Below are 27,022 nucleotides of genomic sequence, written 5' to 3' on the forward strand. Positions count from 1 at the left end.
AAAAATTCCCATAAACACACTCTTAAACCTTGTGGAAAGTCTTCCCAGAAGAGCTGAAGCTGTTATACCTGTAAAGGGCGGGACAACTCCATATTACATTCATGTGCATGTAAAGGCAGACGTCCCAAAACTTTTGGCAATATAGTGTATCTTACTACAAATAAACAAACAATAGTTGTCTGATTACAGCACAGCAAGAGGCACAGTGGGTAAAACTGCCGAAATACTCTAACCTATGAGGAAACAAATTTCTGACCCCATCGCACTACCCACAAACCAGCAGGATTTGTTTCATTTTGTACAAAAAGCAAACAGTCTTGCATACTCAGATTCCTGCTCGGCCACCTCAGGAACATTTGCTTTCTTCGTACAAGAATTCAACATTTTTGAGAAAAACATCTACAGGTGAGAGCACTTCCTGCAATCGTAATAATATTGACGATTTTCTTTCAAAAGAAATCCTAGTTATAGCAATTTTATTGTGTGTGTGAATAAATTTGTCATTATATTAATTAATGCTGCGTACGACTAGTTCTGCTTTAGTTAGCCAAGTAAGCTAATATAACCAGTAACTGTTCAACAGCAGACTACATTACGTTTATTAATGTTACGCAGCAACCCAATAGCTCAACTTTTTTTTGTTGATATTTGACCAGTCACCAATAAAATGATCTTTTATGTATATATATATATATATATATATATATATATATATATATATATATATATATATATATATATATATATATACATACATACATACATACATACATACATACATGTGTATATATACACTATATTGCCAAAAGTATTCGCTCACCCATCCAAATAATCAGAATCAGGTGTTCCAATCACTTCCATGGCCACAGGTGTATAAAATCAAGCACCTAGGCATGCAGACTGTTTTTACAAACATTTGTGAAAGAATGGGTCGCTCTCAGGAGCTCAGTGAATTCCAGCGTGGAACTGTGATAGGATGCCACCTGTGCAACAAATCCAGTCGTGAAATTTCCTCGCTCCTAAATATTCCACAGTCAAGTGTCAGCTGTATTATAAGAACGTGGAAGTGTTTGGGAACGACAGCAACTCAGCCACGAAGTGGTAGGCCACGTAAACTGACGGAGCGGGGTCAGCAGATGCTGAGGCGCATAGTGCGAAGAGGTCGCCAACTTTCTGCAGAGTCAATCGCTACAGACCTCCAAACTTCATGTGGCCTTCAGATTAGCTCAAGAACAGTGCGCAGAGAGCTTCATGGAATGGGTTTCCATGGCCGAGCAGCTGCATCCAAGCCATACATCACCAAGTGCAATGCAAAGCGTCGGATGCAGTGGTGTAAAGCACGCCACCACTGGACTCTAGAGCAGTGGAGACGCGTTCTCTGGAGTGACGAATCGCGCTTCTCCATCTGGCAATCTGATGGACGAGTCTGGGTTTGGCGGTTGCCAGGAGAACGGTACTTGTCTGACTGCATTGTGCCAAGTGTAAAGTTTGGTGGAGGGGGGATTATGATGTGGGGTTGTTTTTCAGGAGCTGGGCTTGGCCCCTTAGTTCCAGTGAAAGGAACTCTGAATGCTTCAGCATACCAAGACATTTTGGACAATTCCATGCTCCCAACTTTGTGGGAACAGTTTGGAGCTGGCCCCTTCCTCTTCCAACATGACTGTGCACCAGTGACCAAAGCAAGGTCCATAAAGACATGGATGACAGAGTCTGGTGTGGATGAACTTGACTGGCCTGCACAGAGTCCTGACCTCAACCCGATAGAACACCTTTGGGATGAATTAGAGCGGAGACTGAGAGCCAGGCCTTCTCGTCCAACATCAGTGTGTGACCTCACAAATGCCCTTCTGGAAGAATGGTCAAAAATTCCCATAAACACACTCCTAAACCTTGTGGACAGCCTTCCCAGAAGAGTTGAAGCTGTTATAGCTGCAAAGGGTGGACCGACATCATATTGAACCCTATGGATTAGGAATGGGATGTCACTTAAGTTCATATGCGAGTCAAGGCAGGTGAGCGAATACTTTTGGCAATATAGTGTATATATATATATATATATATATATATATATATATATATATATATATATATATATAAAATATAGTTTTTAATGTAACGCAGGATAAGATTACTGCACAAATACATGTGTAATTGTTCATCACACAACAGGCAAAGCATTAAATACTGAAATCTTGACTGTACTTTGTAATTTAAACTTTTTTCTTCCACATCTGTAGAGCTGTATGTTACTGTTCAAGTGTATCTGCTTAGATCCTCGCTTTTGTTTAGGACATCTCATTTGTTTTGTTTAAAATGGATTCCTAGGACACAGGCGTGTCCTGTGTTAGAATATATTAGTTATTCTGTATGAGTTACCAAGTCAGACTGTCCCAATGTAGGACTTCATATTTTTCTTTAGCTGTGATGTATTTACAGTATTTTCATTTTTAAGCACTTTACAAAGGATACAATTTACAAGCTACAGACCCTGTTTTTATACAAGGGTCCTTTTTCCTCTGTAGTGTCTATGCACAAATACACCGATCAGAAATAACACTGTGAGCAGTGAGAGGTGACGTGAATAAGACTGATGATCTCCTCATCATGGCACCTGTTAGTGGGTGGGATATATTAGACAGCAAGTCAACATTTTGTCCTCAAAGTTGATGTTAGAAGCAGGAAAAATGGACAAGCGTAAGGATTTGAGCTTTGAGTTTGACGAAGGGCCAAATTGTGATGGCTAGACCACTGGATCAGAGCATCTCCAAAACTGCAGCTCTTGTGGGGTGTTCCCAGTCTGCAGTGGTCAGTATCTATCAAAAGTGGTCCAAGGAAGGAACAGTGGTGAACCGGAGACAGGGTCATGGGCGGCCGAGGTTCATTGATGCACGCGGGGAGCAAAAGCTGGCCCGTGTGATCCAGTCCAACAGACGAGCTACTGTTGATCAAACTGCTGAAGAAGTTAATGCTGGTTCTGATAGAAAGGGGTCAGAATACACAGTGCAGGACGGGTCAGGGCTGTTTTGGCAGCAAAAGGGGAACCAACACAATATTAGACAGGTGGTCAAGTCTAACATAAATCTTAGCAGGAAAACATAATTGTTCTGCTGTTTTACAGCCCCCATGTTCCCCTTGTGCACCTTGACTGCTCAGAATAATGTTAACTGACATTTGTATCATATTTATTTCTAAGATCTAAGCATGTTGTTGAAATGAATAGTTAATTACAAAAAAAAAATGACAACATTTGCGCTAGGATAAATGTAGTACTTTTTGATTACAGTACGCCTGATCCCTAGCAAAGCTCACACGCTGCTTGTCCTTTATATCGTATCATGTGAAGCAGATATACAACGTGTTGCAGTTCCCAGTTTGGCCACTAGATGGCAGAATAACGCTGTTGCTAAAATGAGGCCGTGAAAGCGCTGTCCCTCGATTGCGCAACGTCCAGGAAGGTGGAGAATTTGACTATATCTACGGAAACCCAGAGAGGCCATGTGATATTATTTTTGCTTTTGTTTTCTCGTGATCACGACATAATCATAATCTAATGACGTATTTTTTCTCTGGAAAATTAGGCGCAGTTTCAACTGACTGTTGCACATAGACGTTGGCGTCTTCGCCACCACCATGAAAGGCGTCAATCACTGACGGACAGAGCAATTTCAGACCGCGGAGAAGTTCGTTTGATGTTCAGACATTCGGAAGCGCTAGTTTAGGGACCGTCGACAAATTTCTGTACGACTGAAATGTGGTACTTGTTACCAGGGGCGATTCTAGGATTTTCATTTAAGGGGGGTATAATGAGGGTATAATAGTAAAAATAAATAAATAAATAAATAAATAAAATAAAATAAAATAAAATAAAATAAAGGTTTGACTAATAGGGTAGGATGGTAAACTTATTGCAGCATTCCACTGTATTGCATAGATGTGTATAACATTTGAATACTGAACAAGACAAATACGAGTCTTCCTGATCACACACACACACACACACACACTTTCCGTGCATGTAGTACAAACTGTAGGATGGAAGAACGCGCTGAAAGACGGGGAGGAGCCGAAGAGCCGCCGTTTTCATCTGAAATTTAAAGGGGACTGAGGAGATCACGAATTTGTGTACAGTTTACGGAGAATTGCAGAATTTTTAGGGGGGCTAAATATATATATATGCCATGAGGTGCTATGTTGAACTTCCAGTGACCAGTATGAGAGAGTGTGAGAGCGATAACACCAAATTTAACACACTTGCTCCCCATTCACACCTTAGACCTTGTAACACTAACGAGTCACATGACCCCGGGGAGGGTAAATGGCTAATTGGGCCCAATTTGGACATTTCCACTTGTTGTACTGGATGTACTCACTTTTGTTGCCAACGGTTTAGACATTAATGGCTGTGTGTTGAGTTATTTTGAGGGGACAGCAAATTTACACTGTTATACAGGCTGGACACTCACTACTGTACATTGGAGCAGAGGGTCATTTCTTCAGTGTTGTCACATGAAAAGATATAATAAAATATTTACGAAAATGTGAGGGGTGTACTCACTTTTGTGAGACACAATGTGTGTATATGTGTGTGTTTTAGACCACAATAATTCATTAGTATGGTGTAGGGCCTCCTTTTGCGGCCAGTACGCCATCAATTCGTCTTGGGAATGACAGATACAAGTCCTGCACAGTGGCCAGAGGGATTTTGAGCCATTCTTCTTGCAGAATAGTGGCCAGGTCACTACTTGATGCTGGTGGAGGAAGACGTTTCCTGACTCGCTCCTCCAAAACACCCCAAAGTGGCTCAATAATATTTAGATCTGGTGACTGTGCTGGCCATGGGAGATGTTCAACTTCACTTTCATGTTCATCAAACCACTCTGTCACCAGTCTTGCTGTGTGTATTGGTGCATTATCATCCTGATACACGGCACCACCTTCAGGATACAATGTTTGAACCATTGGGTGCACATGGTCCTCCAGAATGGGTCGGTAGTCCTTGGCAGTGATGCGCCCATCTAGCACAAGTATTGGGCCTAGGGAATGCCATGATATTGCAGCCCAAACCATCACTGATCCACCCCCATGCTTCACTCTGGGCATGCAACAGTCTGGGTGGTACGCTTCTTTGGGGCTTCTCCACACCGTAACTCTCCCGGATGTGGGAAAGACAGCGAAGGTGGACTCATCAGAGAACAATACATGTTTCACATTGTCCACAGCCCAAGATTTTCGCTGCTGGCACCATTGAAACCGACGTTTGGCATTGGCACGAGTGACCAAAGGTTTGGCTATAGCAGCCTGGCCATGTACATTGACCCTGTGGAGCTCCCGATGGACAGTTTTGGTGGAAACAGGAGAGTTGAGGTGCACATTTAATTCTGCAGTGAGTTGGGCAGCTGTGGTTTTATGTTTTTTGGATACAATCCGGGTTAGCACCCAGACATCCCTTTAAGACAGCTTGCTCTTGTGTCCACAGTTACTCCTGTTGGATGTGGCTCGTCCTTCTTGGTGGTATGCTGACATTACCCTGGATACCGTGGCTCTTGATACATCACAAAGACTTGCTGTCTTAGTCACAGATGCGCCAGCGAGACGTGCACCAACAATTTCTCCTCTTTTGAACTCTGATATGTCTCCCATAATATTGTGTGCATTGCAATATTTTAAGCAAAACTGTGCTATTACTCTGCTAATTAAACCTTCACACTCTGCTCTTACTGGTGGAATGTGCAGTCAATGAAGATTGGCCATCAGGCTGGTCAAATTTAGCCATGAAACCTCCAACACTAAATTGGCCAGTGTTTCAGTTTCATTGTCCAACCCCTGTATGTATGTGTGTGTGTAATATAAGTATATATGTGTATGTATGTATATATATGTATATAACAGGGCTAGTGTGGCACTTTGCAGCTTCAAACAGCCAGAAAAAAAAATATGGAAATGCTGCTTGTGTGTTTAAGAAGACTATTGTGTAATAACAATAAAAAATGGTGTGTAATCATGGTAAAAATTGAAGACATTTTTTGGGATAAGAGAGGTGTACCTTTTGGGGGTGTCCAAGTAGATTATTTTAGTACTAGTTTTGGGTCACAGGGTCACATGACGTAGAAGCTATTGAAGAAATTGTTTTTTTTTTAAATAAAAATAAAAAAAGAGATTTTTGGGATACAAAGAGGTGTACCCTGTGGAGGTGTCCAAGTAGATCATTTTGGTACTAGATTTGGGTCACAGGGTCACATGACCTAGAAGCTATTGAAGAAAAAGTTTATTTTTAATAAAAAAATAAATTAATAATAGCAAATTAATTCACATGATACATAATTAATACTATCAATTAATTCAATTTTTATTTATAAATAAACAAATGCTGCTTGCAATGCCGCATGTCATATGTATATTTAAGAAGAAATTACAGTAACTGGGGAACGTAGTCAGTTAAGTAACAAGTACCACATTTCAGTCGAACAGAAATTAGTCGACGGTCCTTAAACTAGCGCTTCCGAATGTCTGCCTAATGTCCGGATATCAAAGTAACTTCACCGCGGTTCTGATTAAGTCGTGATTACGGGAAAACAACTTTTGTTATCTCAAGATCACGAGAAAATTAAGTCGAGATCACGAGAAAACAAAAGCAAAAATAATAATATCACATGGCCTCTCTGGGCTTCCGTACATATCTGTCAAAAAGATCTCTTTTTTTTTTAATTGATGTTCTCTCAAAGCATGTAATTAGAATGTATGAAGTTGTGAACGTTATTAGTTGATGTATATGGAATTACTGCATCACGTGGCTCCTGAATGAGCCAAATTATGTTTGTGTTAAGGTCAGTCAGCAGTTTGGAGAAGAAGACGTATAGGTGTAATGGCCAGCCGTCAGCATACTTTCCTCTCTATACTGTGTTTGTTTGTTTATTTACTTATTTAACATTCATTTATTCATCTTTGGTATTGAGTCTCCATAGACCTGTTAACTCAGCCGCCATACTGGAAAGGGCAGTATTGAGTCTCCATAGACCTGCACTGCCTTACGACTCAATACTGCCCTTTCCAATATGGCGGCTGAGTTAACGTTTTAGAAGTCGACGTGTGCTTTCCATGACCCGTCAGCGCCATTTCTATAGCGCCTCGTTTTTTGTCTACGTCAGCAGACTGCGACGCGTGGACGCGTGGTGTGTCCGAAGCTTCCTGCAGCTGTGAATTTTTTAGTTAAAGGCGCTCAATTAAATTCCCTTCTTCGTCATTTCCGGACAAGCATATATAGCGTTTATAGAGTGTGACACGTATAACGGCTTATTAACGTCACGCTATGAACGTTAGAAAATATTGTTGCGTGACGAAGAAAGACAGCTGACCAATCACCAATGAGATGACCAGGACAACTACACAAGATACCCGGAAGTGGCAACCCCCCCGAGTCAGGTGGGCTTGAGCAACCCGGTACTTACTCCGTTAAGGTAGATATAATTCCGCGTAAGTCGCGTAACTCGCGTATAATAACTCGCGTTTAAACCGTGATTATTGAGCATTTTTCCCGTTATCGGGTCAGTTCCAGGGGGTTACACTCATGTAACCTGCAACACAGGAAATAATAAAGAAGAAAAAAGGAAGCTAGGACGCTACAGAAGGATTGAAATGTGTTTATTCATTCTGTATTTCCGGGTCTGGCTGTGTTGTTAACAAGGTACGCTATAATACAGAACTACTACTACTCATCATCATCATCATCATCATCATCATATCATATCAACAGCTATAAGTGATTAGTCTTATACCTAGTGTTAGAATTGCATACATGCTGCTGCTATTGAGGCTATGGTTTCAGTAATAATAATAATAATAATAATAATAATAATAATAAACACGTATGCTAAGAATAAGTTGAATTTTTCCTATAAACGTGATGAATTTAGACCTAAAGACATCCCAAAATGTAGCGCTTATACAGCTTAAATCCCCGGGCAATGTTGCAAATAGACCTAGTAATTAAATTTGTGAAGTTCTGGGAATGGCTCCGAATATGGTTCATAATTCATAATTACTCAGTCAAATCCATCTAAAGTTATTTCAGGATGCAGAAGAGAGGGATAGGTGGAGAGAGAGATGATTCGCTGTGGAGACCCCTGAAGGGAAAAGCTGAAAGAAGAAGAAGAAGAAGATTTCGATTTTAATGGTGCAGTCTGTAATATTTCATGCGGCCGTAATGAACACATCTTCAAAGATTGACTCCACCCCTATGTAATACAGAGCTGCTAAACCATGTCTCCTTTTATTTTATATTAAAAGGTAACCTTACTAACAGGTAAATAAATGGATATAAAAGGGATATAAAAGGGAAAGAGGCTAGTCAGTGTTTACCTTGCCCAACCCCTCCCTTTCCATACAGTAGATAAAACATTTTCTTTCTTTTTGCAGCTTGTTATTTGAATGAATGCCACATTTTTACTACTACTACTAATACTACTACTACTACTAATAATAATAATAATAATAATAATAATAATAATAATAACTGCTTCACATGCCACACAGCCACCAATTCACATTGCATGAGAACATTATATAGCAGGGTTTGTTCAACAAAGAGATCTTAATTCATCTGGTTTTTCTCCAGTGTTATGCTTGTTGTATTGAGACACCACACAATTGTACTTCTTCTAGTCTAAAATTAACATTGTGCCTTTGATCTCAGCCAGGTCAAGTCAAATATGGGGAGGCCCAGGAAGAGGAATGTGGTCATTGATGGAGAGTCTCATTCTCAGAAAGAGGAGAAACCACCAGTTGTGGTCAGGAAGGAAAAGGAAAAGAAAAAAGAAAAGACAAACGTGAGCAAGATCTTCATCAACATCTCCATCGGCTTGTGCATTTTCAGCCTCGTCTGGTTCTTCTACGCCCTGTACATGCGCTCGGCCATGGCCAGGAGAGCTGTGACGCGTCATCCTTCACCCCGGGTCTTAGATGCCAACAGCACCACTGCAGCTGTGTCTCCTGAGAGATTCTGGGGCTCGTATCGACCACACGTTTATTTTGGCATGAAAACAAGAAGTCCAAGATCTGTGGTCACAGGTACATCTGATTTTACAGAGTTTTTTGTTTTTTGTTTTGACAGGATTTTAAACTGGGTGGTGCTTTGAATATATGCACAGACGTCAGCCTATGTGAAAATCACGACAATTTAATATATCGAAAAAGTTAAATTGTTGTGTACATAAAACCCCAGTTCCACCTTCATGCTAACGTCAGTCCATCTGTGTGACTCCATAGGCTTGATGTGGATGAGACAGTTCTCTCCCAAGGGCGTTGAGCTGAGGCACACATGTGAGCAGGGGGACAAATTGCATTCCTACGGCTGGCTAATGCACGACGGCATCAACTTTGGCATGCAGCAGATCAAAGACTCCGACTTTACGCTCACCACGACCTTCGTGAAACGTTTGGGAGGAGAACACGGTGGCGACTGGACGTGGAGAATTATCGGCAAGGAACGTGTAAGTAATGCTGCGGAAGAAAGTTTATATTTACTCATTTGGAAGTTTCTCTTAGCTTGTAAAAAATTGTAAATGTAAAAAGCACTGTAGACTACCCTTAGTTCAGGCAAACTCTAGAGAGTTCTAGTCAGTATTAGAACATCACTGCCAAAGGAAGTGCAGGGAAAATGACAGTGTGTCATCTTTGAAAAGAAGGTGCTGAGAAACTTTTGGAGTGACTCATTTCACTACTGAGCAGTCAGAGAAGCAGAAACATTTTAAACCCTCACATCCTCATATGTCAGAGAAGAACATGCCAGGCATCTAGAGAAAGAAATTCAAGATCTTTTGGGAAGACCGAGTTAGGTTATGCAGATAAGGTGTTGCGAAGCCCTTTGATATCTGGAACATTAAGACAAGAGTTTAAAACTGGACACCAGTGATGTGAACTCTCCTGCTCACACAGCAAATGAGAGAACTTTGGGAAGATATTTAGAGAAAGCAGCATGCTGAGAAGTCTGATTTTGACTTCAAAGTTCATAGTTATCTTTATTATTATTCTGGGTCTCAAAAGGGAACTTTGGTTCAAGTTGAGATAGCTTTAATGCTGGCTTGTGTGCCTCTCTTTCTTAGTCTGGTGGAATTTATTGGAAGAGTCCAAGAGCTCCAGGTCTGATTGTTAAATATTGTGTGCAACTCTTCCAGTTTGCTTAAGTGTAATTCTCCTCCAGTGTCTACCAATGTCCACAGTCTCTATCAATCTTGATGAATATACCTTCAGAAATTTAGCCCAATTTGAAAGACCCACTGGCCATGATCTTGCACCTCTGTCATACTTTATTTTCTTGGTTGCTTTCTCTAGTGGTTTCTGTAGTTAGGAAGGCTGTATGTATTCTGCAGGATCTGAGGCTTGATTGTCAGATTCCCATCTTTGTTATAGTCTAGCATGGGGAAAAGAAAATAACTTTGACATAGGGTAGTAAAAGGGATAACAAGATGGAAAAATATCATCCCAACTAGCTAACTATTATTTTGAGTTTAGCTACATTTTTTTCCACAACTTTTTTTAGCCTAGTAGGTTAGTAAACAGGTTTTAAGGCAAAATATAGGACTGGGCATGTTTCCTAGAGCTTTCACTTGTCCAGTGTGCTGCTGGCTAATGGATTTGTGTTTTGTCTACAAATGAACTTTTATTTAAATCACCACCATTTTGAAGTTCTGAAATCCTTTCTTGACGCATTTGCCATTCTGACCCTTCACATCCTCTCTTGTGCTCATACCATTGTCATGGCTTTTTCCAGAGCTCTGGTCCTAATGCTCCAGTCATCTCACTGATGTTCTACGTGGCTGCAGATACCCAGGGTTCCCTGCAAGCTCACATTGAGAATAAGACACGCTTAAGCCATGTTACAGGCACTTCAGAGGAACTTGGGGAGTTCAAAATCACTTTCAGCAAACCCACCGGTGGAGCAGCATCTCCCAATAAATATGCAAGGTATTTTAAATAATAAACCATATTCACACAAATTGCTATTGTAAGATGGAAAAAAATATTGTTTCTGTTTTCTGTCATCATTTCACACTTTATGCTTACAATATTAATCTTATAATAATTTGTTCATAAATAATGAACTATTAGATAATAGATTTTCAATTAACAATGATATAAAGTGTCATTTCCAAACAGTCAGATTATTGGTATGACTTCAGTGTCAGATTGAACCAGTCAGAAATCAGTAGCTTAAGGAGAAGTGATAGCATAAGTCATCATTTAATTTTTTAACAATATGATATGTCTCTTCTCCGCAGCTATAATTACTTGCAGACACAAAGCCCTGGTCTGAACCAATTAACAGACATTGTGAAAAACAGCCTGAGTTACAGATTTGTTTTCAGTCCATCCACTGATCAAAGAAGGCCTTACATCGCTGTGGATACCTACACACCTCCTCCACAAAATGATAATCGCATCCAGAGTGACTTTGTGGTGCACCAGGTTACTGTCCAAGTCCCATTCCAGATTGAGGTTTTATTTGAGTCCGGAAGTTTTCATGACCGGCCCAATCAGCTGAAGGGCTCTGTGCTGACTGAGGAGCTTACGAGGCTGAAATTGTCCTACAATGAGAAGTTTGAAGAGACATTTAGTCTCCAGGCTAAAGGGTTTACTCCAGATCAGGTGAGGTTTGGCAAAGCTGCTTTAAGCAACATGCTTGGTGGTATGGGCTACTTCTTTGGACAATCCGTGGTGCAATCGAATTATCATGATTATCCCATTTTTTACCCTGAGGGTGCCTTGTTCACCGCAGTGCCCTCCCGCTCCTTCTTCCCAAGGGGTTTCCTGTGGGATGAAGGCTTCCACCAGCTTCTCATCAGTAAGTGGGACCCTCAGTTGACACGTGAGGCTGTTGCTCACTGGCTGGATTTGATGAATGTGGAAGGCTGGATCCCACGTGAGCAGATCCTTGGTGATGAGGCACTCAGCAAGGTCCCTTCAGAGTTTGTGGTGCAACACACTGAAAATGCAAATCCACCAACATTCTTTCTTGTCCTGGAGAAGATTTTGGAACAGCTTGATAAACCTACAAATGCACCACAATTGCAAGATGCTCTACCTTTCCTACGAAGATTGTACCCCCGATTGCAGACATGGTTCGACTGGTATAACACCACTCAAGCTGGACCCTTGCCCAACTCCTACCGTTGGCGTGGGAGGGACAAGGACACCAACCGCTTCCTCAACCCTAAGACCTTGACTTCCGGGCTGGATGACTACCCTCGTGCATCACACCCTTCCGAAGATGAAAGGCATGTGGATTTGCATTGTTGGATGGTTCTTGTATCGCGGATCTTAACAAGCATAGCGCGGCTGCTTGGGGAACCCCATCAGGAGTATGAGCACACCTACCAGACCCTCAGCAACAACAGCCTTCTGAGTGAGTTGCACTGGTCTGAACAGCTTCATGCCTTCTGTGACTATGGTAACCACACTCAGGCAGTGTCATTGCAACAAGAAAAGGTTTTTGTGCCACCCAGGCCGATGAGGCAGCAGTTACCAGTAAAACGCCTGGTGCGGTCAGTGCGCAAAGCCCCTAAGCTTCAATATGTGAATGCACTTGGCTACGTTAGTCTGTTTCCATTCTTGCTTCAGGTCCTGACACCCGACTCTCAAAAATTAGAGTACATTCTGAAAGACATTCGGGATCCTGCTCGCTTGTGGACACCCTATGGCTTGCGCTCACTTTCACGTTCAGATCCAATGTATATGAAACGCAACACAGAGCATGATGCCCCCTACTGGCGTGGGGCTATATGGATCAACATCAACTACCTGGCAGTAAGAGCACTGCACCATTACAGCAGGAAACAGGGACCATACCAAGAGAAGGCTGCTGATCTCTATCAAGAGCTCAGGACTAATGTCATCAATAACATTTACAAACAGTACCAGGAAACTGGATATATCTGGGAACAGTACAGTGACAGCACAGGTCGGGGAAAGGGTAGTCACCCCTTCACAGGTTGGTCAGCTCTGATTGTTCTCATCATGGCTGAAGAGTACTGACCCCCCTGCAGGTTCTGTACTCTTAAATTCAAAGGGTGCTGTTATTTATCTCAGCAAATGATCTGTACTAATGATGAAATGTTTCATTGCTTGTCAGAAAAAGAAATTGTGTGTTGGATAACAAAATCTCTGCTCAACTGAAAAATGGGGATTATTTTTATTATGATGTACTGAGGTTCTTTCATAAATCACACTTTATACAAAATGGAATATTGGAGAAACATTTCTCTTTTAATTGTGATTATGTAATAAATTTATGCTCAGGTGTTAAATTGCACTGGGGTTTTGTGTGTGTTTAGAAATGATAAGAGAATTCAGGTGTGTTCATAAGAATAAAATGATACCTCCCTAAATGTTCCTTTTTTATAAATGAACTGAGTTCTGCATTAAATCACAAAACATATTTCTTCACCAGCAAAAATAATATTCCTAGCATTACAGTGTGACCATAACAATATATTGTGTACATAAGTCAAGGTTCATTTGTATATACTACAAGATCTTTCCTACCAGCAACATGGTGCAGGTACTTGTTATTTCCATTGCCAATGAATATTGTCTAAGTAGTAGCCTTTTCTCCATGGTAATCTGCGATTGCACATTACATAAATTACATGCGATTTATGGCATATAGTTCCAATTAAGTCAATTTCGAGCTTTTAAAATGTATAAAAATCTAAGAGGGTGGTAAATACTTAGTGGTGAGAATCTTTGCTAACACAGCCACAGATGAAGGGGTCTGATGTCCTTGCCAGACATGCTGTTTGCATTAGGTTCACTAATAGAACTGAAAACTGTATATTAGTATCACCTTAATAAGAATACCACACATAGTGATGTATATTAATATCTGTGCATCAGGAAACTTATATGCCAGTATCCTTTGCCATCTGCTAACAGTTACTGGCTTTAAATCAGCCCATTGAATAAACAGCAGCAGTTCTATGTCCTTCCTGTGCCTGTGCTTTCCATGCTCTCTGAACACGCCCTCTAGGCTAATCAGTTCATTTTTTTGATGCAGTGCTATAAAAAGTAAATTTGAATGTAGTTGCAAGCAACGATGATCAGGCCCAATCAACGGCGCTATCACCGCCCAGGCACACCAGACAGAGTGGGCACAGTGGATCTCTCTCTAAACTATATAAGGACAAAAGTGACAGTTTGGGTGTAATGAAACACATCATAGCAATGTCCAGTCATGTCAAAAGGGACAATGAGAGAGAGAGTCACCCAGAAAAATGTATACACATTTCAGGAAAAGAAAAATTTGTATAAATATTTTAAATTTATTGCTATAGATTATATATTGATATATATGATGATATTATGATAATAACATCATAATATTATTTATATTGTATTAGTATTTGAGTCTGGTTCCTCTCAAGGTTTCTTCCTCTTACCATCTAAGGGAGTTTTTCCTTGCCTCAGTCACCTCAGGCTTGCTCACTTGGCTCACTTAGGACTGTCTGTCTGTTTGTCTGTTTATATGTTTGTTGTTTTCTTATGTCGTTTCTCATGTAAAGCTGCTTTGAGACAAGGCTCTTTGTTAAAAGCGCTATACAAATAAATTTGAATTGAATTGAATAGTATAATATACATCATACTATTTTTCTTTTCCTGAAGTGTATATACATTTTTTGGCTCACTCTGTATATATAAATTGTGAACATGAAGCCATATTTAAAAAAAATAATAATAATAAAGGGGAAATAGCTTCTAGTGGACATAGTCTAGTACTGCAGGAGTCAGGCCAAGGCCATGTCTAGTCAATGAACTGATGAATGTAAAAATTTGTTGCGAGTCGTGCGAGCATCACAAAATCATGAAACTAAGCAAACTTACTCACAACCAGTTGTTCTTTCTATGTAAAATGTTTTGAAACATTAGACCTTTCCACTGTTAAGAACATTAAATCCTCACCATAGCAACGTCATGCAAAATATCACAAATTCCTTCACAGTTTCACATCAGCCATGTCTTGCCATTATTTTGACTAAAAGTGACACACTTTCTGCTGCCAGTTGGTGGCACTATGACTGAGACTCACAGTAGTCATATCCATGTGATCAGCTTTCTACTCTTAACATAATCCTAAGGTTTCATGTAGATCACTTTAATGTACACAGAAATTATTAGCCACTTCCTGTTTCTTTTTATAAAGTTTAATGGCTCCTCACGGCTGAACCATTTGAGATATCAAAAATCCCTTCGCAATTTTGCATTTTGCAATGTGCAAGTTGTTCAGCTCAATGACATCTAAGTGTGTACCGGGTTTTACATGTATACATGCAAGTGTGTATCAGCTATGCTACGCCCAGGGCCGAGCCACACTGACCTCCTAATGGCTGCAGAATCCAACCTGTCTGCTGATTTTCATGAGTTTTTGAGCATGTTAAGACCCCCAAAAGGGCCCGGATGATGAAAAATAATAATCCTTAGGAGAACAAAGAGGGCCCTGCGCACTACTAGTGCATGGAGTCAATGGTTGAAGGAGATAAAGCTGGGAGTAAGTAAGAGGAAGACGCAATTAAAACTGCGGCTAGCGCAAATGTAATGGAAAAACAGCAATAAATTAAAACTAAGCAATAAAAGATGGAGCAGTGGTCCTGAAACTTCCCCATGCTGTTCTCTGTGGTCAAAATGAACTGTTTGAAGAAAACAAGTTGTAAAAGTCCTAATGATTGACCTTGAAAGTCCAATTATAATGGAATGTGAAAAAGTTAAAAAGTAAAAGATAATGGTGTCCAAAAAGAACCTGATTTTCCAGAAAGAAAACAGAAGGGACTTTCCCAGCAAAGAGGGGTTGGTTTAAATATTATGAGAAGGTAAGAGAAAAGAATTAAAGGACTATGGTTTGGGATGTTGTCTGCGAGGTTGTTGGGATGTTCATGCATGAGCAGCTCAATTGTAATCAGTACTGATTGCAAATTAAACCTTGTCTCTGCATTCATCCAGTCTGCGTAACTTGTCTGCTTTATTTAGAGTCTTGCTCAACTGACCTGCCGAGTCAATGTGGAGTTGGAGTCAAATAATAGCAAAGTATTAATTGAGTAGTATTAAATAGAGCATTATAGTATCTGATAAAAATATTTTCCACAAAGATCATGTATACAAATAGAAAGTATACAAATAGATCAAATACACTTCTGAGGAGCTAGTCAAACCGGCTGGATTAAGAATATAATAGCTGCTCACTCATAGGCAGTTCTTGAACCTTGTGTAAAATATGGTGTGAAATACCAACCAACCAGCCCAAGGCATCGTTACAGAATACTTCATCTCTGAGAAAATTCAGCAGACCTTAGCCATCTCAATGGGGGAAAATACTAGTGGCTAATCAGTGCCTTCCTCTGCCTGTGCGAAATATTTTTCACACATTAGCCCGATGCTTACAGAAAGGATGCCTCCAAGTGCACTCTCCTGCTCACGCTGCTCAGAGAAGCCAGAGCCTAGAGCCGACAAGATGAGCCTCAGTTCCAACTCCTACAGTCGTTGCCCACACAACTGCATGGTCCTAATGAGTTTTGTTTTCTCAGCACTCATATACCAATAGCCATCAACTGGCTCCCCATTGTCCCATGAATTACGCCTCTCAGAGTCACTGTGGACAGTCAACCCATCGGAGACAGCCTCATCACACACCAGACTGGGTTGTTTCACACTGAGGAGCATGATTCATGTTCATCATCTCCTCCCCAGCCAACCAAATCATTCTGCGCTTCCCATGGCTCCAGGCCCACGACCCCCACATCTCCTGGCAGGGCACTAATCCACCAGCTGCCTCCAATACTGTTTGCAACATAACATCTGCCTCCTGTGCCACACCACCACCATGGAGAGCCCTTCTGCTACTGCACCCGATAAGAACTCAATAAGGAGTAAGCCACACAGCTACCCCCACAATGCTCCTGGGATTGTGCTATAGAGCTTCTCCCCAATGCATTGCCTCCTCGGTGCCAGGTCTATCCAATCATGGCACCAGAAACCAAGGCCATGGAAGAGTGTAACACAGCTCTAGCTGCAGGCTTCAGGGCCAAGTTAAATCCAAGTGGACAATATTACTTTATTGGCTGATGTTAATGTAAACATGGGGAGAAAGTAAGTAAGGAGTAAGCAATCTAAGTAATTGCCAGGCAATCACCATGAACCACACATGAACAACAAACAAGTACACAAATATATGGAACATGTACTGTAGGTTCAAATTTAGGTTATATAGGTTAAAATATGGGTGATAAAAATAAATGTGTAATAAAATAAATGTTTTTGTTTTAAATAAGTTCTGAAGGTGTAACTAATAAGGCCAGACAGATCAACAACTAACACCTGTTAAATTAAAACTCCTGACACATAGGCCATATGAAGGCCACAGAAGGTGGGGCTGTTTTTGAGGGGGAAAAATGTGCAGCACCTATAACTTGATTCAGATCAAGGAGGGGGATGAATGGAAAACAGTCTTCCACACCACCCTGTCCAGACAAAATGTTCCCCGCGGCTATTTTTCAAAGAAACTTACCACCACAGAGAGTAATTATAATGTGGGCAACAGAGAGCTACACTTCCTACACTCAAAGAGCCATGAGAATTTTCCCACAGAAAACACTGGGAGCCACAAAAACCTTTTGACATCTAAAATGAAGATAACACTGCATATATAATTTTTTTACCTTTGCTATGCTATGTATAAAAAATCTATAGTGTGTTTACTCTATGTCCATTTGAGTCCTCCACATATTTATGAAATAAAAAGCCGAACTTAAATTATCCACCTGCAGCAAACCAAAATGCCGTCTGCTTCTGTGTGCCATCATCCTTTTATCACGTGTACTGAAGCGTGCAGTCAGCTGTCAACCTGATTTAAAAAAAAGACTATTTCACTTAACAATGTAAAATATATATTTGCAAAATAATAGCCAATTAAAGTATTTATTTCACCTGGTTAATGTAATTTTTGCTCCGTCACCTTCATCTTCACACAGGATTGTAAGCTGTCGTCTGTTAGGCATGAGTGATGTTTGTTTTTAATATAGCTCATGTTGGAGAAGAACTGCTCACATATGTATGTGGATCCAAATATTGACAGGACTCCAAATGCACACTTTTTCATGTTCATATAAGTGTCAGGGATGGCATTCCATGTTTCGTCAAACTGAGTTTGTCCAGTTTGGGACGGTTTTCAATATCACTCCATTTGTGATTCTGAGCAAGAATGGCCTTCTGATGGGCAACATCTTCAAGATTGTGCCTCCTTTCCCCTGAATAGTTGTGTTCCGCGTGTTCAGGTGCGCTGTCATATCTACCATGAAGTGTAGCTTTTCCAGCCACTCTGGCTGTTCCAGCTCAAGAAAGGTGAGCCCTTTGCTGCCCAGGAAAGTTTTCACCCCTTCCAGACAAGCAGCAAAGCATTTCAGCACCTTCGCTCTGGACAGCCATTGGACTTTGGTGTGCGCATACTTTGAGCGAAATTTTTTTTTAACACGTTTTATTTTAATATTACACGATCACCATAATCTTCAAATTTAGAATTACATTAAAAAAACTAACGAACTAAAATAAGATTAAATTAAATTAAATTAAATACTCATTATTTATTTTCCAAAGCCACAGGGAGCTGCAGCAGAGGGATGAAAGAGCCACATGTGGCTCTGGAGCCGTGGGTTGCCGACCTCTGCCCTAGAAGAAAGTCTGGAAGATTGAAGGCACTAGCTGGAGGTGGACTCCATCCATTTCAAGTTATCATCGACCACCAAAACCTTGAATACATCAAGAATCCAAAGCAATTAAAATCCCATCAAGCTTGATAGGCTCTCTTCTTCACTAGATTTCATTTTACAGTAAGCTACTGCCCAGGCTAAAAAAACAGTAAAGCAGATGCCCTCTCCCATCGTCCCGACCCGGTGGACCAACCACCAGCCCCCGAGCCCATCCTTCCACCCTTCTTCTTCATCACCACCCAGTTCACTTCACTGTGTAAATCCGGCTATCACCCCCAAGCCAATGGCCAGGCCAAGCGAGTCAATCAGGAGCTGGGCCGCTTCTCATGGGCCTAGTGCATTCAGGAACAGCATCAACAGAGAAAATTTCTCGCCTGGACTACATATGCCCAGAACTCTCTGACGAATATGCCCAGACCCTTCATAAACTTGATGCACTTGTTTTAACAGGGTGTAAACAGTGCGGAATAGTTCTTCATGTCTGCTTATTCTGTGTTTGCTTTTAATTTATTCAATAACATTTAGACTGTCAATCACCTAACACTTTGTTTTAACTTGTTTTTTGATTTGAAGTTTTCAAGTTTAAATTTATTACCATAACATTTCAGAATAAAAGGTGCAGTTTGTAGTATCATTATTATAATTACAATAATGCATTGGCCCGTGTTTCCTTGTTGAGGTTTTTCATGTTGAGGTTTTGCATGGCTGTTAACCAGGCTGGTACTTTGTGTTCTACCCTTTGTTATATTTACGTGTAATCTCAAGCTGTAGTATAAACCCATACTTGTCGCTGTTCATTTAAAACTTTTGGCTATGTTGGGGTTTGCCTTCTTTACCTAATGAATAGACAGCTATTAATATTGCTGTTTACCACACACTACTATAGTTACCTATAGGTTTGTTGGAACAAGCCATTATTTATAATTATTATTAATATGATACTGTTATTTGTATGCTTATCTGACCCAACCCAACCATGCAATCAGTCAGTATTTTTAGAAAGTTCTCGATTCTATTGCTGTGCATCAGGTCGTTTATGAATAAGGTTTCCAGGGCTGAGCAGCTGCACAAAAGCCTAAGATCACTATGTGGTGTTAGATGGAGTGGTGTAAAGTGAAATTATTTGACTCTGGAGGTATTTTCAGAAGGTTTGTCCATGTCTTCAGAATGTTGTTAACACAATATGGAGTGTCATAGTCATTGTTTAGGACAGTAAAAACATAATTAATACTATCAATAAAATAAGCATATTGACATGTAATAGGAATGGAACGATATTATCATACAGGTCAAGTCTTAATTCCACATGAAGTACATTTATTAATATACCATGCAAACCTGCAGAGAAGGGCAGTCGAGTGATGAAGTGCATAGTGAGTAAAAATCGAACTGCTGCCAAAAGCAACACAAGAACTGTGCATCAGGCGGTTTATAAATTGGGTTTCGTGGCCAAGCAGCTGCACAAAAGCTTAAGATCAGTATGTGGTGTTGGCTGGAGTGGTCTAAAGCACCACCATTGGACTCTGCAGAAGTGTTCTCTGGTGGAGTGATGAATCACACTTCACTAAGAGGCAGTCTGAGGATGAATCTGGGTTTGGAGAACACTACTTACTGGAACCTACAGTGCCATCAGGGAAGTTTGGTGGAGAAGGGATAATGGCCTGGGGCTGTTTTTCAGGGTTTGGGACCCAATATTCCTGTTGGACATATAATGTAGCATAAAAAAATCAGTTTCATGTTTGGTTATTTGTCCTGAGATAGCACATCTAGTTTCCTGAATCTGAATATGTCAGTCAAATGCATTTTACTGAACCCATACATGATCCAAATGTGAGATATTACTGGTCGTAACTTCTCAGGCAAACCAAAACAAATCCAGCAAGACAGAGGAAGAAGAACATCAACGTAAATGGCGAGTCTCGTTCTCAGAAGGATGAGAAACCACCAGTACCTTTCCAGAGTGAAATGAAAAAGGAGAAGAGAATAGCTATTAGTAAGCTTCTCATCAACATCTCCATTGGGTTGTGCATTTTCAGCCTTGTCTGGTTCTTCTATGCCCTGTACATGCGCTCTGCCATGACCAAGAGAGCTGTGACACTTCATCCTTCACCCCGGCTCTTAGATGCCAAAAGCACCTCTGCAGCTGTGTCTCCTGAGAGGTTCTGGGGCTCGTATCGACCACACGTTTATTTTGGCATGAAAACAAGAAGTCCTAGGTCTGTCGTCACAGGTACCACTAAATATCCAGATCATTTTTTGACAGGATCAAATTTAAGTAGTCTTATGTAGCCTTTAAAAGAAGAAAAGTGACATGTCTAGGCCAATTTGCATAATTACACTGCAGTCTTTTCATAATGAATGTATTTATGAGATTATGACTTTGTTGACACACCTTTGTTAAAATTATAATTACTAGTTACATACTTTCTGAAAGAGCAAAGGGTGGTGTCTCAAACAAATATGACCCAGAAAAAAAGTGTTTACAGTTACAATATCAGGATTTTAAATTATGCATCTATGAAGTTAAATCCTGACATTACTTTCCATATTTTAATTTTTTTTATTTATTTTTTTTAGCACTGACCATGATAACTGCAGACTTTAGCTTTCTATCTGTGTGCATTTAGGATTTTGAGGAAATAAACAGCTTTGAGTCACTAAAACCCTAAGAGCTGTTTGTGACGTATCATTATCAAAGAATCAAAAACACAGTATGCTACATCAAGTAAATGATCAGGTATTGTAATGAATTTCTTAAAGTTAAAGTTACTGAATGCCAGGCTAGTGTAAAACTGTGTAGCTGCATATTGTCATATACCCTGAATTGTCCCTGTGTATATGGCTTCATAGGCTTGATGTGGATGAGTCAAATCTCACACAGTGACGTGAACCTGAGGCACACGTGTGAGCAGGGTGATGGATTGATCTCCTACGGCTGGCTGATCCACGATGGGGTCAACTTTGGGATGCAGCAGATCTGAGACACTGATTTCACCCTGACAACAACCTTCGTAAAACGGATGGGAGGTGAACATGGTGGGGAGTGGACCTGGAGAATCACAGGCAAACAGAACGTATGTAAAGATGGTAGCCTTTATTTTTAGTCAGCAAACTGTGAAAAACAAAAACATGTTCTAGTCAGTGATACTGACACTGTCTATGCAAACTGAAGCACAGGGGAAAAAAAGTGCCATCTTTTATATTACAAAGGATCGTTTTCATAACAGCCCTAACAATGTTATCATAAAACCCTGACCACTTTGGCATAAAGTTAGCCCATCATTGGCAAGGTTACACTTTTCATGACAGTGCTGGCCTAACATTGTGTTGTTCATAACAACTCTGATCACACTGACCCGAAGCTGGCTCTCATTGGTCAACATCTGTTAAATGTTGGCCAGGACTCATTTGTATTAAAACCCTGATGACACTGGATGAACTTTGGCAGGGCCAAACCATTCTTAGTAACCTGACAGTGTTGGCCTAACAGTAGCTCAATCTTGTCAATAGTACACTTGTCACAACAACCCCTGTCAGTATTGACCCAACCTTCCCCAATGTACAATTTTACAAAGTACAAACCTACCAGCAGAGAGGCAGCTACAAATAAATATGCAAGGTATTTGAAATAATAAATCACATCTGGACAACACTTTTGGAATTTTTTGAAAATTACAAAAAATAAGAAAGGAATTAAACAAATGAAGAAAATGAACAAATAAATAAAAATCAGTGAAGACATATTTTGGGATACCAAGAGGTGTACCTTGTGGGGATGACCAAGTAGATTATTTTGGTACTAGTTTTGGGTCACAGGGTCACATGACCTAGAAGGTACTGAAGGAGAAGTGATTTTTTTAAATAAAAAAATAAAAAAATAATTACAAATTACTTCACATGATACATAATTAATACTTTATATTAATTAAATTACTATTGATAAATTAACAAAAGCTGTATGCAGTGACGCATGGCATATGTATATTAAAGAAGAAATTACAATAACTGGGGCACGTAGCCAAGTAAGGAACAAGTACCACGGTCGCTAAAATACCGCTTCCAAATGTCTGTCTAATGTCCGAATATCAAACTAACTTCACCGCGGTCGTAAATAAAATCTATCGACATTGACAAAACAATACTCATTTTAATGTTAGAGATATAAAAGGAAAGGATAAATCCAAACATAGATATGTTAACTTCATCTGTTGCGATTTGAGTCTCCAGCTGATGACATAGGCCTGCCCGGGCCTGCTTACCACGCCCCAATACCTTGACTCCACCCCCACGTCAAAACAGTGCCAGAAAGTCAAACGCAAAGAAACGAGAAGCGCAAAGAAAAAACTGAATTTTAAAAGCAGTGCTGCAAAATAAAAGCAGTGCTGCAAATAAATTTAAGTCATTTATATTTTGCAACTCTTTCTTTTTGTTTTGCAAAACTTCTCACAAATTTCATTTTTTTTTGTTTGCAAAACTTTTTTTTTGCAAAACGTTTCTTTTTTGCAAAACTTTATTTTCTTTTGCAACACATAATTTGTTTTTGCGAGTATGTGTGGCATTGAATTTACTCCATAAACACTCACTAATTTCCAAATTGTACCATCTTTAAATTCTCACCATGTTGAAGATTTTTTCAGTTGCTCTGGCACAGTCACTGAAACAGACTTAAAATTCAGAGTCACACAGACAACAGAGGCCAGTGGATAGCAGGTGATCATCATCAATTCATCATTTTATTTTTAGCAACATATGAAACGTCTCTTCTCCACAGCTATAATTACTTGCAGACACTAAGTCCTGGTCTGGACCAATTAACAGACATAGTGAAGAACAGCCTGAGTCACAGATTTGTTTTTAATCCATCCACTGCCGAGAAGAGGTCTTACATTGCTGTGGATACCTACACACTACAAAAAGATAACCCCATCCAGAGTGACTTTGTGGTGCACCAGGTTACTGTCCAAGTCCCCTTCCAGATTGAGGTTTTACTTGAGTCCGGAAGTTTCCATGACCGGCCCAACCAGCTGAAGGGCTCAGTGCTGACTGAGGAGCTTACGAGTCTGAAATTGTCCTACAGGGAGAAGTTTCAGGAGACATTTGGACTTCAGGCTAAAGGGTTTACTCCAGCTCAAGATTTGGCAAAGCTGCTTTAAGCAACATGCTTGGTGGTATGGGCTACTTCTTTGGACAGTCCATGGCGCAGTCGAATTATCACAAGCACCCCATTCTTTACCCTGAGGCTGCCTTGTTCATCGCAGTGCCCTCCCACTCCTTCTTCCCTAGGGGTTTCCTGTGGGATGTAGGCTTCCACCAGCTTCTCATCAGTAAGTGGGACCCTCAGTTGACACGTGAGGCTGTTGCTCACTGGCTGGATTTGATGAATGTGGAAGGCTGGATCCCACGTGAGCAGATCCTTGGTGATGAGGCACTCAGCAAGGTCCCTTCAGAGTTTGTGGTGCAACACACTGAAAATGCAAATCCACTAACATTCTTTCTTGTCCTGGAGAAGATTTTGGAACAGCTTGATAAACCTACAAATGCACCACAATTGCAAGATACTCTACCTTTCCTACGAAGATTGTACACCCGACTACAGACATGGTTCGACTGGAATAAAACCACTCAAGCTGGACCCTTGCCCAATTCTTACCGTTGGCGTGGGAGGGACAAGGACACCAACCGCTTCCTCAATCCTAAGACCTTGACTTCCGGGCTGGATGACTACCCTCATGCATCACACCCTTCCGAAGATGAAAGGCATGTGGATTTATACTGTTGGATGGTACTTGCATCGCGGATCTTGTCAAGCATGGCACAGCTGCTTGGGGAACCCCATCAGGAGTATGAGCACACCTACCAGACCCTCAGCAACAACAGCCTTCTGAGTGAGTTGCACTGGTCTTAACAGCTTCATGCCTTCTGTGACTATGGTAACCACACCCAGTCAGTGTCATTGCAACAAGAAAAGGTTTTTGTGCCACCCAGGCCGATGAGGCAGCAGTTACCAGTAAAACGCCTGGTGCGGTCAGTGCGCAAAGCCCCTAAGCTTCAATATGTGAATGCACTTGGCTACGTTAGTCTGTTTCCATTCTTACTTCAGGTCCTGACACCCGACTCTCAAAAATTAGAGTACATTCTGAAAGACATTCGGGATCCTGCTCGCTTATGGACACCCTATGGCTTGCGCTCACTTTCACGTTCAGATGCAATGTATATGAAACGGAACACAGAGCATGATGCCCCCTACTGGCGTGGGGCTATATGGATCAACATCAACTACCTGGCACTAAGAGCACTGCACCATTACAGCAGGAAACAGGGACCATACCAAGAGAAGACTGCTGATCTCTATCAAGAGCTCAGGACTAATGTCATCAATAACATTTACAAACAGTACCAGGAAACTGGATATATCTGGGAACAGTACAGTGACAGCACAGGTCGGGGACAGGGTAGTCACCCCTTCACAGGCTGGTCAGCTCTGATTGTTCTCATCATGGCTGAAGAGTACTGACTCCCCTGCAGGTTCTGTACTTTTAATGTCAATGGGTGCTGTTTTGTGCTAATGATGAAATGTTTCATTGCTTATTAGAAAATGAAATTGTATGGTGGATAACAAAATCTCTACTTAACTGAAAAATGGGGTATTGTTTTTTTTGATGTATTGTTTTTATAATGTATTGAGGTCCTTTTATAAATCACACAGTGGAATATCAGATAAATATTTCTCTTTTAAATGTGATTATGTAATAAATTTATGTTGAAGGTGTTAAATTGCATGAGGATTTTGTGTTTATTTAGATATGATAAGAGAATGTAATATAAAAGAACCACAGGCATTTTCTTCTGACATTCAGGTGTGTTCAATAGTATAAACGATATCTCTCTGCATGTTCCTTTTTATGTTTGAACTGAGTTCCTCTAAGTTCTGATCCAGTAAATATATTCTTAGAATTAGAGTGTGATCATAACAAAATATTGTGTACATAAGTCAAGGTTCATTTGTATGTACTTCAAGATCTTTCCTACCAGCAACATGGTGCAGGTACTTGTTATTTCCATTGCCAAGGAATATTGTGTATAAGTAGTTCATGTAGTACCAATTTATCCATGGTAATCTGCGATTGCGTGTAAATTACGTGCAATTTATTGCATATAGTTCCAATTAAGTCAAATTCTATTTTTTAAAGTTCATAAGAATCCAAGGGGTGGTAAATACTTAGTGGTGAGAATTTTTGCTAACACAGACTAAGATTGGTTGTAGGTACAAGTACCACCTCTCAAGGAGGGGTCTGATATCCTTGCCAGAGACTTGCTGCTTGCACTAAGTTCATTAATAGAACTGATAAATGGCTATTAATATCACCCTAATAAGAATACCACAGATAGTGATGAATATTAATATCTGTGCATTATGCAACTGACATGTCAGCATCTTTTGCCATCTGCTAACAGTTACTGGCTTTAATCCAGCATCAGATGCTTCAAATCAGCCCTTTGATTAAGAAGCAGCAGTTCTATGCCCTTTCCCTGTCTGTGCTTTCCATGGTCTCTGAACACGGCCTCTGGCCTTTCTGCCTGCACCGTCCATGCTCTTCGGTCATGCCCCCATCATCTCCACCAATTCCTCTAGCATCTACGATCACATCCTGGAACTCTAAGTATGACTGGAACCAACACTCACCTGATTGAGTTATAGGATCTGATTGGTTCAGGTACAATAATTCTAACCATCACCACTGGACAGGAAGTGTGGTTGCTTACTGCACTTTAGTGTTTATAAATTGCTTAAACATGAACGACAAAGAAAGAATACAAGGAAATATTTAGAAGATGGTTGTTTTGTTTCAGATGCCAGCAGTAGAGGGTCAGTGCTCATCACTTCCCCAGCATTTCTCTGCCTCTGACATTTTTTGTTCTTCTTGTTATGTATTGACAACAGAGGGTGCTGTGTTCTTATGCTCTTCTTCACCAATATTATTTAAATTGAGCTTTTGACAACAGACATTGTCACAAACCAGTTTTACAGAAATACCAATGCACAGTGAACAAGCCTAGAGCAAGACCTGAGGAACAAGGAAGAAATCTCTTCTAGAGCTTTATACTTTAAAGTCAAAGAGCACTGTGTCTATAGGATCTTCAGTATGGGCAGTGGTATGAGTTTGCAACCTCCAGTGTTTAAGTGAAGTTAAATTCTACTCTTGTGGAAATTAATTCTGAACTTTAGGTATGGTGATGGCTGTTTTTATTCGTTAGTTTTTTAGAATGTTCTCAATTGG

The 27,022-nt window shown here is 40.5% G+C and overlaps 1 protein-coding gene and 1 pseudogene across 4 annotated transcripts; both read left to right on the forward strand.

Moving 5' to 3' along the window:
- The first annotated feature begins 7,131 nt into the window (after nt 1–7,131).
- On the forward strand, nt 7,132–13,379 carry LOC131349361 (mannosyl-oligosaccharide glucosidase-like). Of its 4 annotated transcripts, XM_058384978.1 has the most exons (6): nt 7,132–7,681; nt 8,060–8,170; nt 8,690–9,063; nt 9,262–9,485; nt 10,766–10,959; nt 11,274–13,379. In XM_058384978.1, the coding sequence occupies exons 3-6, from the start codon at nt 8,706–8,708 to the stop codon at nt 13,024–13,026; spliced, it is 2,529 nt and encodes an 842-aa protein (XP_058240961.1). In that variant the 5' UTR covers nt 7,132–7,681; nt 8,060–8,170; nt 8,690–8,705; the 3' UTR covers nt 13,027–13,379. The 4 variants fall into 4 exon arrangements, with proteins under 4 accessions (XP_058240961.1, XP_058240959.1, XP_058240960.1 ...); XM_058384976.1 differs by lacking the exon at nt 8,060–8,170; XM_058384977.1 differs by lacking the exon at nt 8,060–8,170 and having other exon boundaries at nt 7,132–7,454.
- Nucleotides 13,380–18,900: 5,521 nt separating this feature from the next.
- Nucleotides 18,901–25,773, forward strand: LOC131349142 (mannosyl-oligosaccharide glucosidase-like; annotated as a pseudogene).
- The last annotated feature ends 1,249 nt before the right edge of the window (nt 25,774–27,022 follow it).

This window comes from Hemibagrus wyckioides, linkage group LG29 (genome assembly GCF_019097595.1).
Source record: "Hemibagrus wyckioides isolate EC202008001 linkage group LG29, SWU_Hwy_1.0, whole genome shotgun sequence".
NCBI lineage: Eukaryota > Metazoa > Chordata > Actinopteri > Siluriformes > Bagridae > Hemibagrus > Hemibagrus wyckioides.

Bases quoted from the DNA above. Each gene is read 5' to 3' on its own strand.
- LOC131349361 (XM_058384974.1), top strand. From the start codon at position 7,367: ATGACCAGGACAACTACACAAGATACCCGGAAGTGGCAACCCCCCCGA. The intron at 9,064-9,261 runs GTACATCTGATT...GTGACTCCATAG, and splicing joins TCCAAGATCTGTGGTCACAG to GCTTGATGTGGATGAGACAG. The intron at 9,486-10,765 runs GTAAGTAATGCT...GGCTTTTTCCAG, and splicing joins GAATTATCGGCAAGGAACGT to AGCTCTGGTCCTAATGCTCC.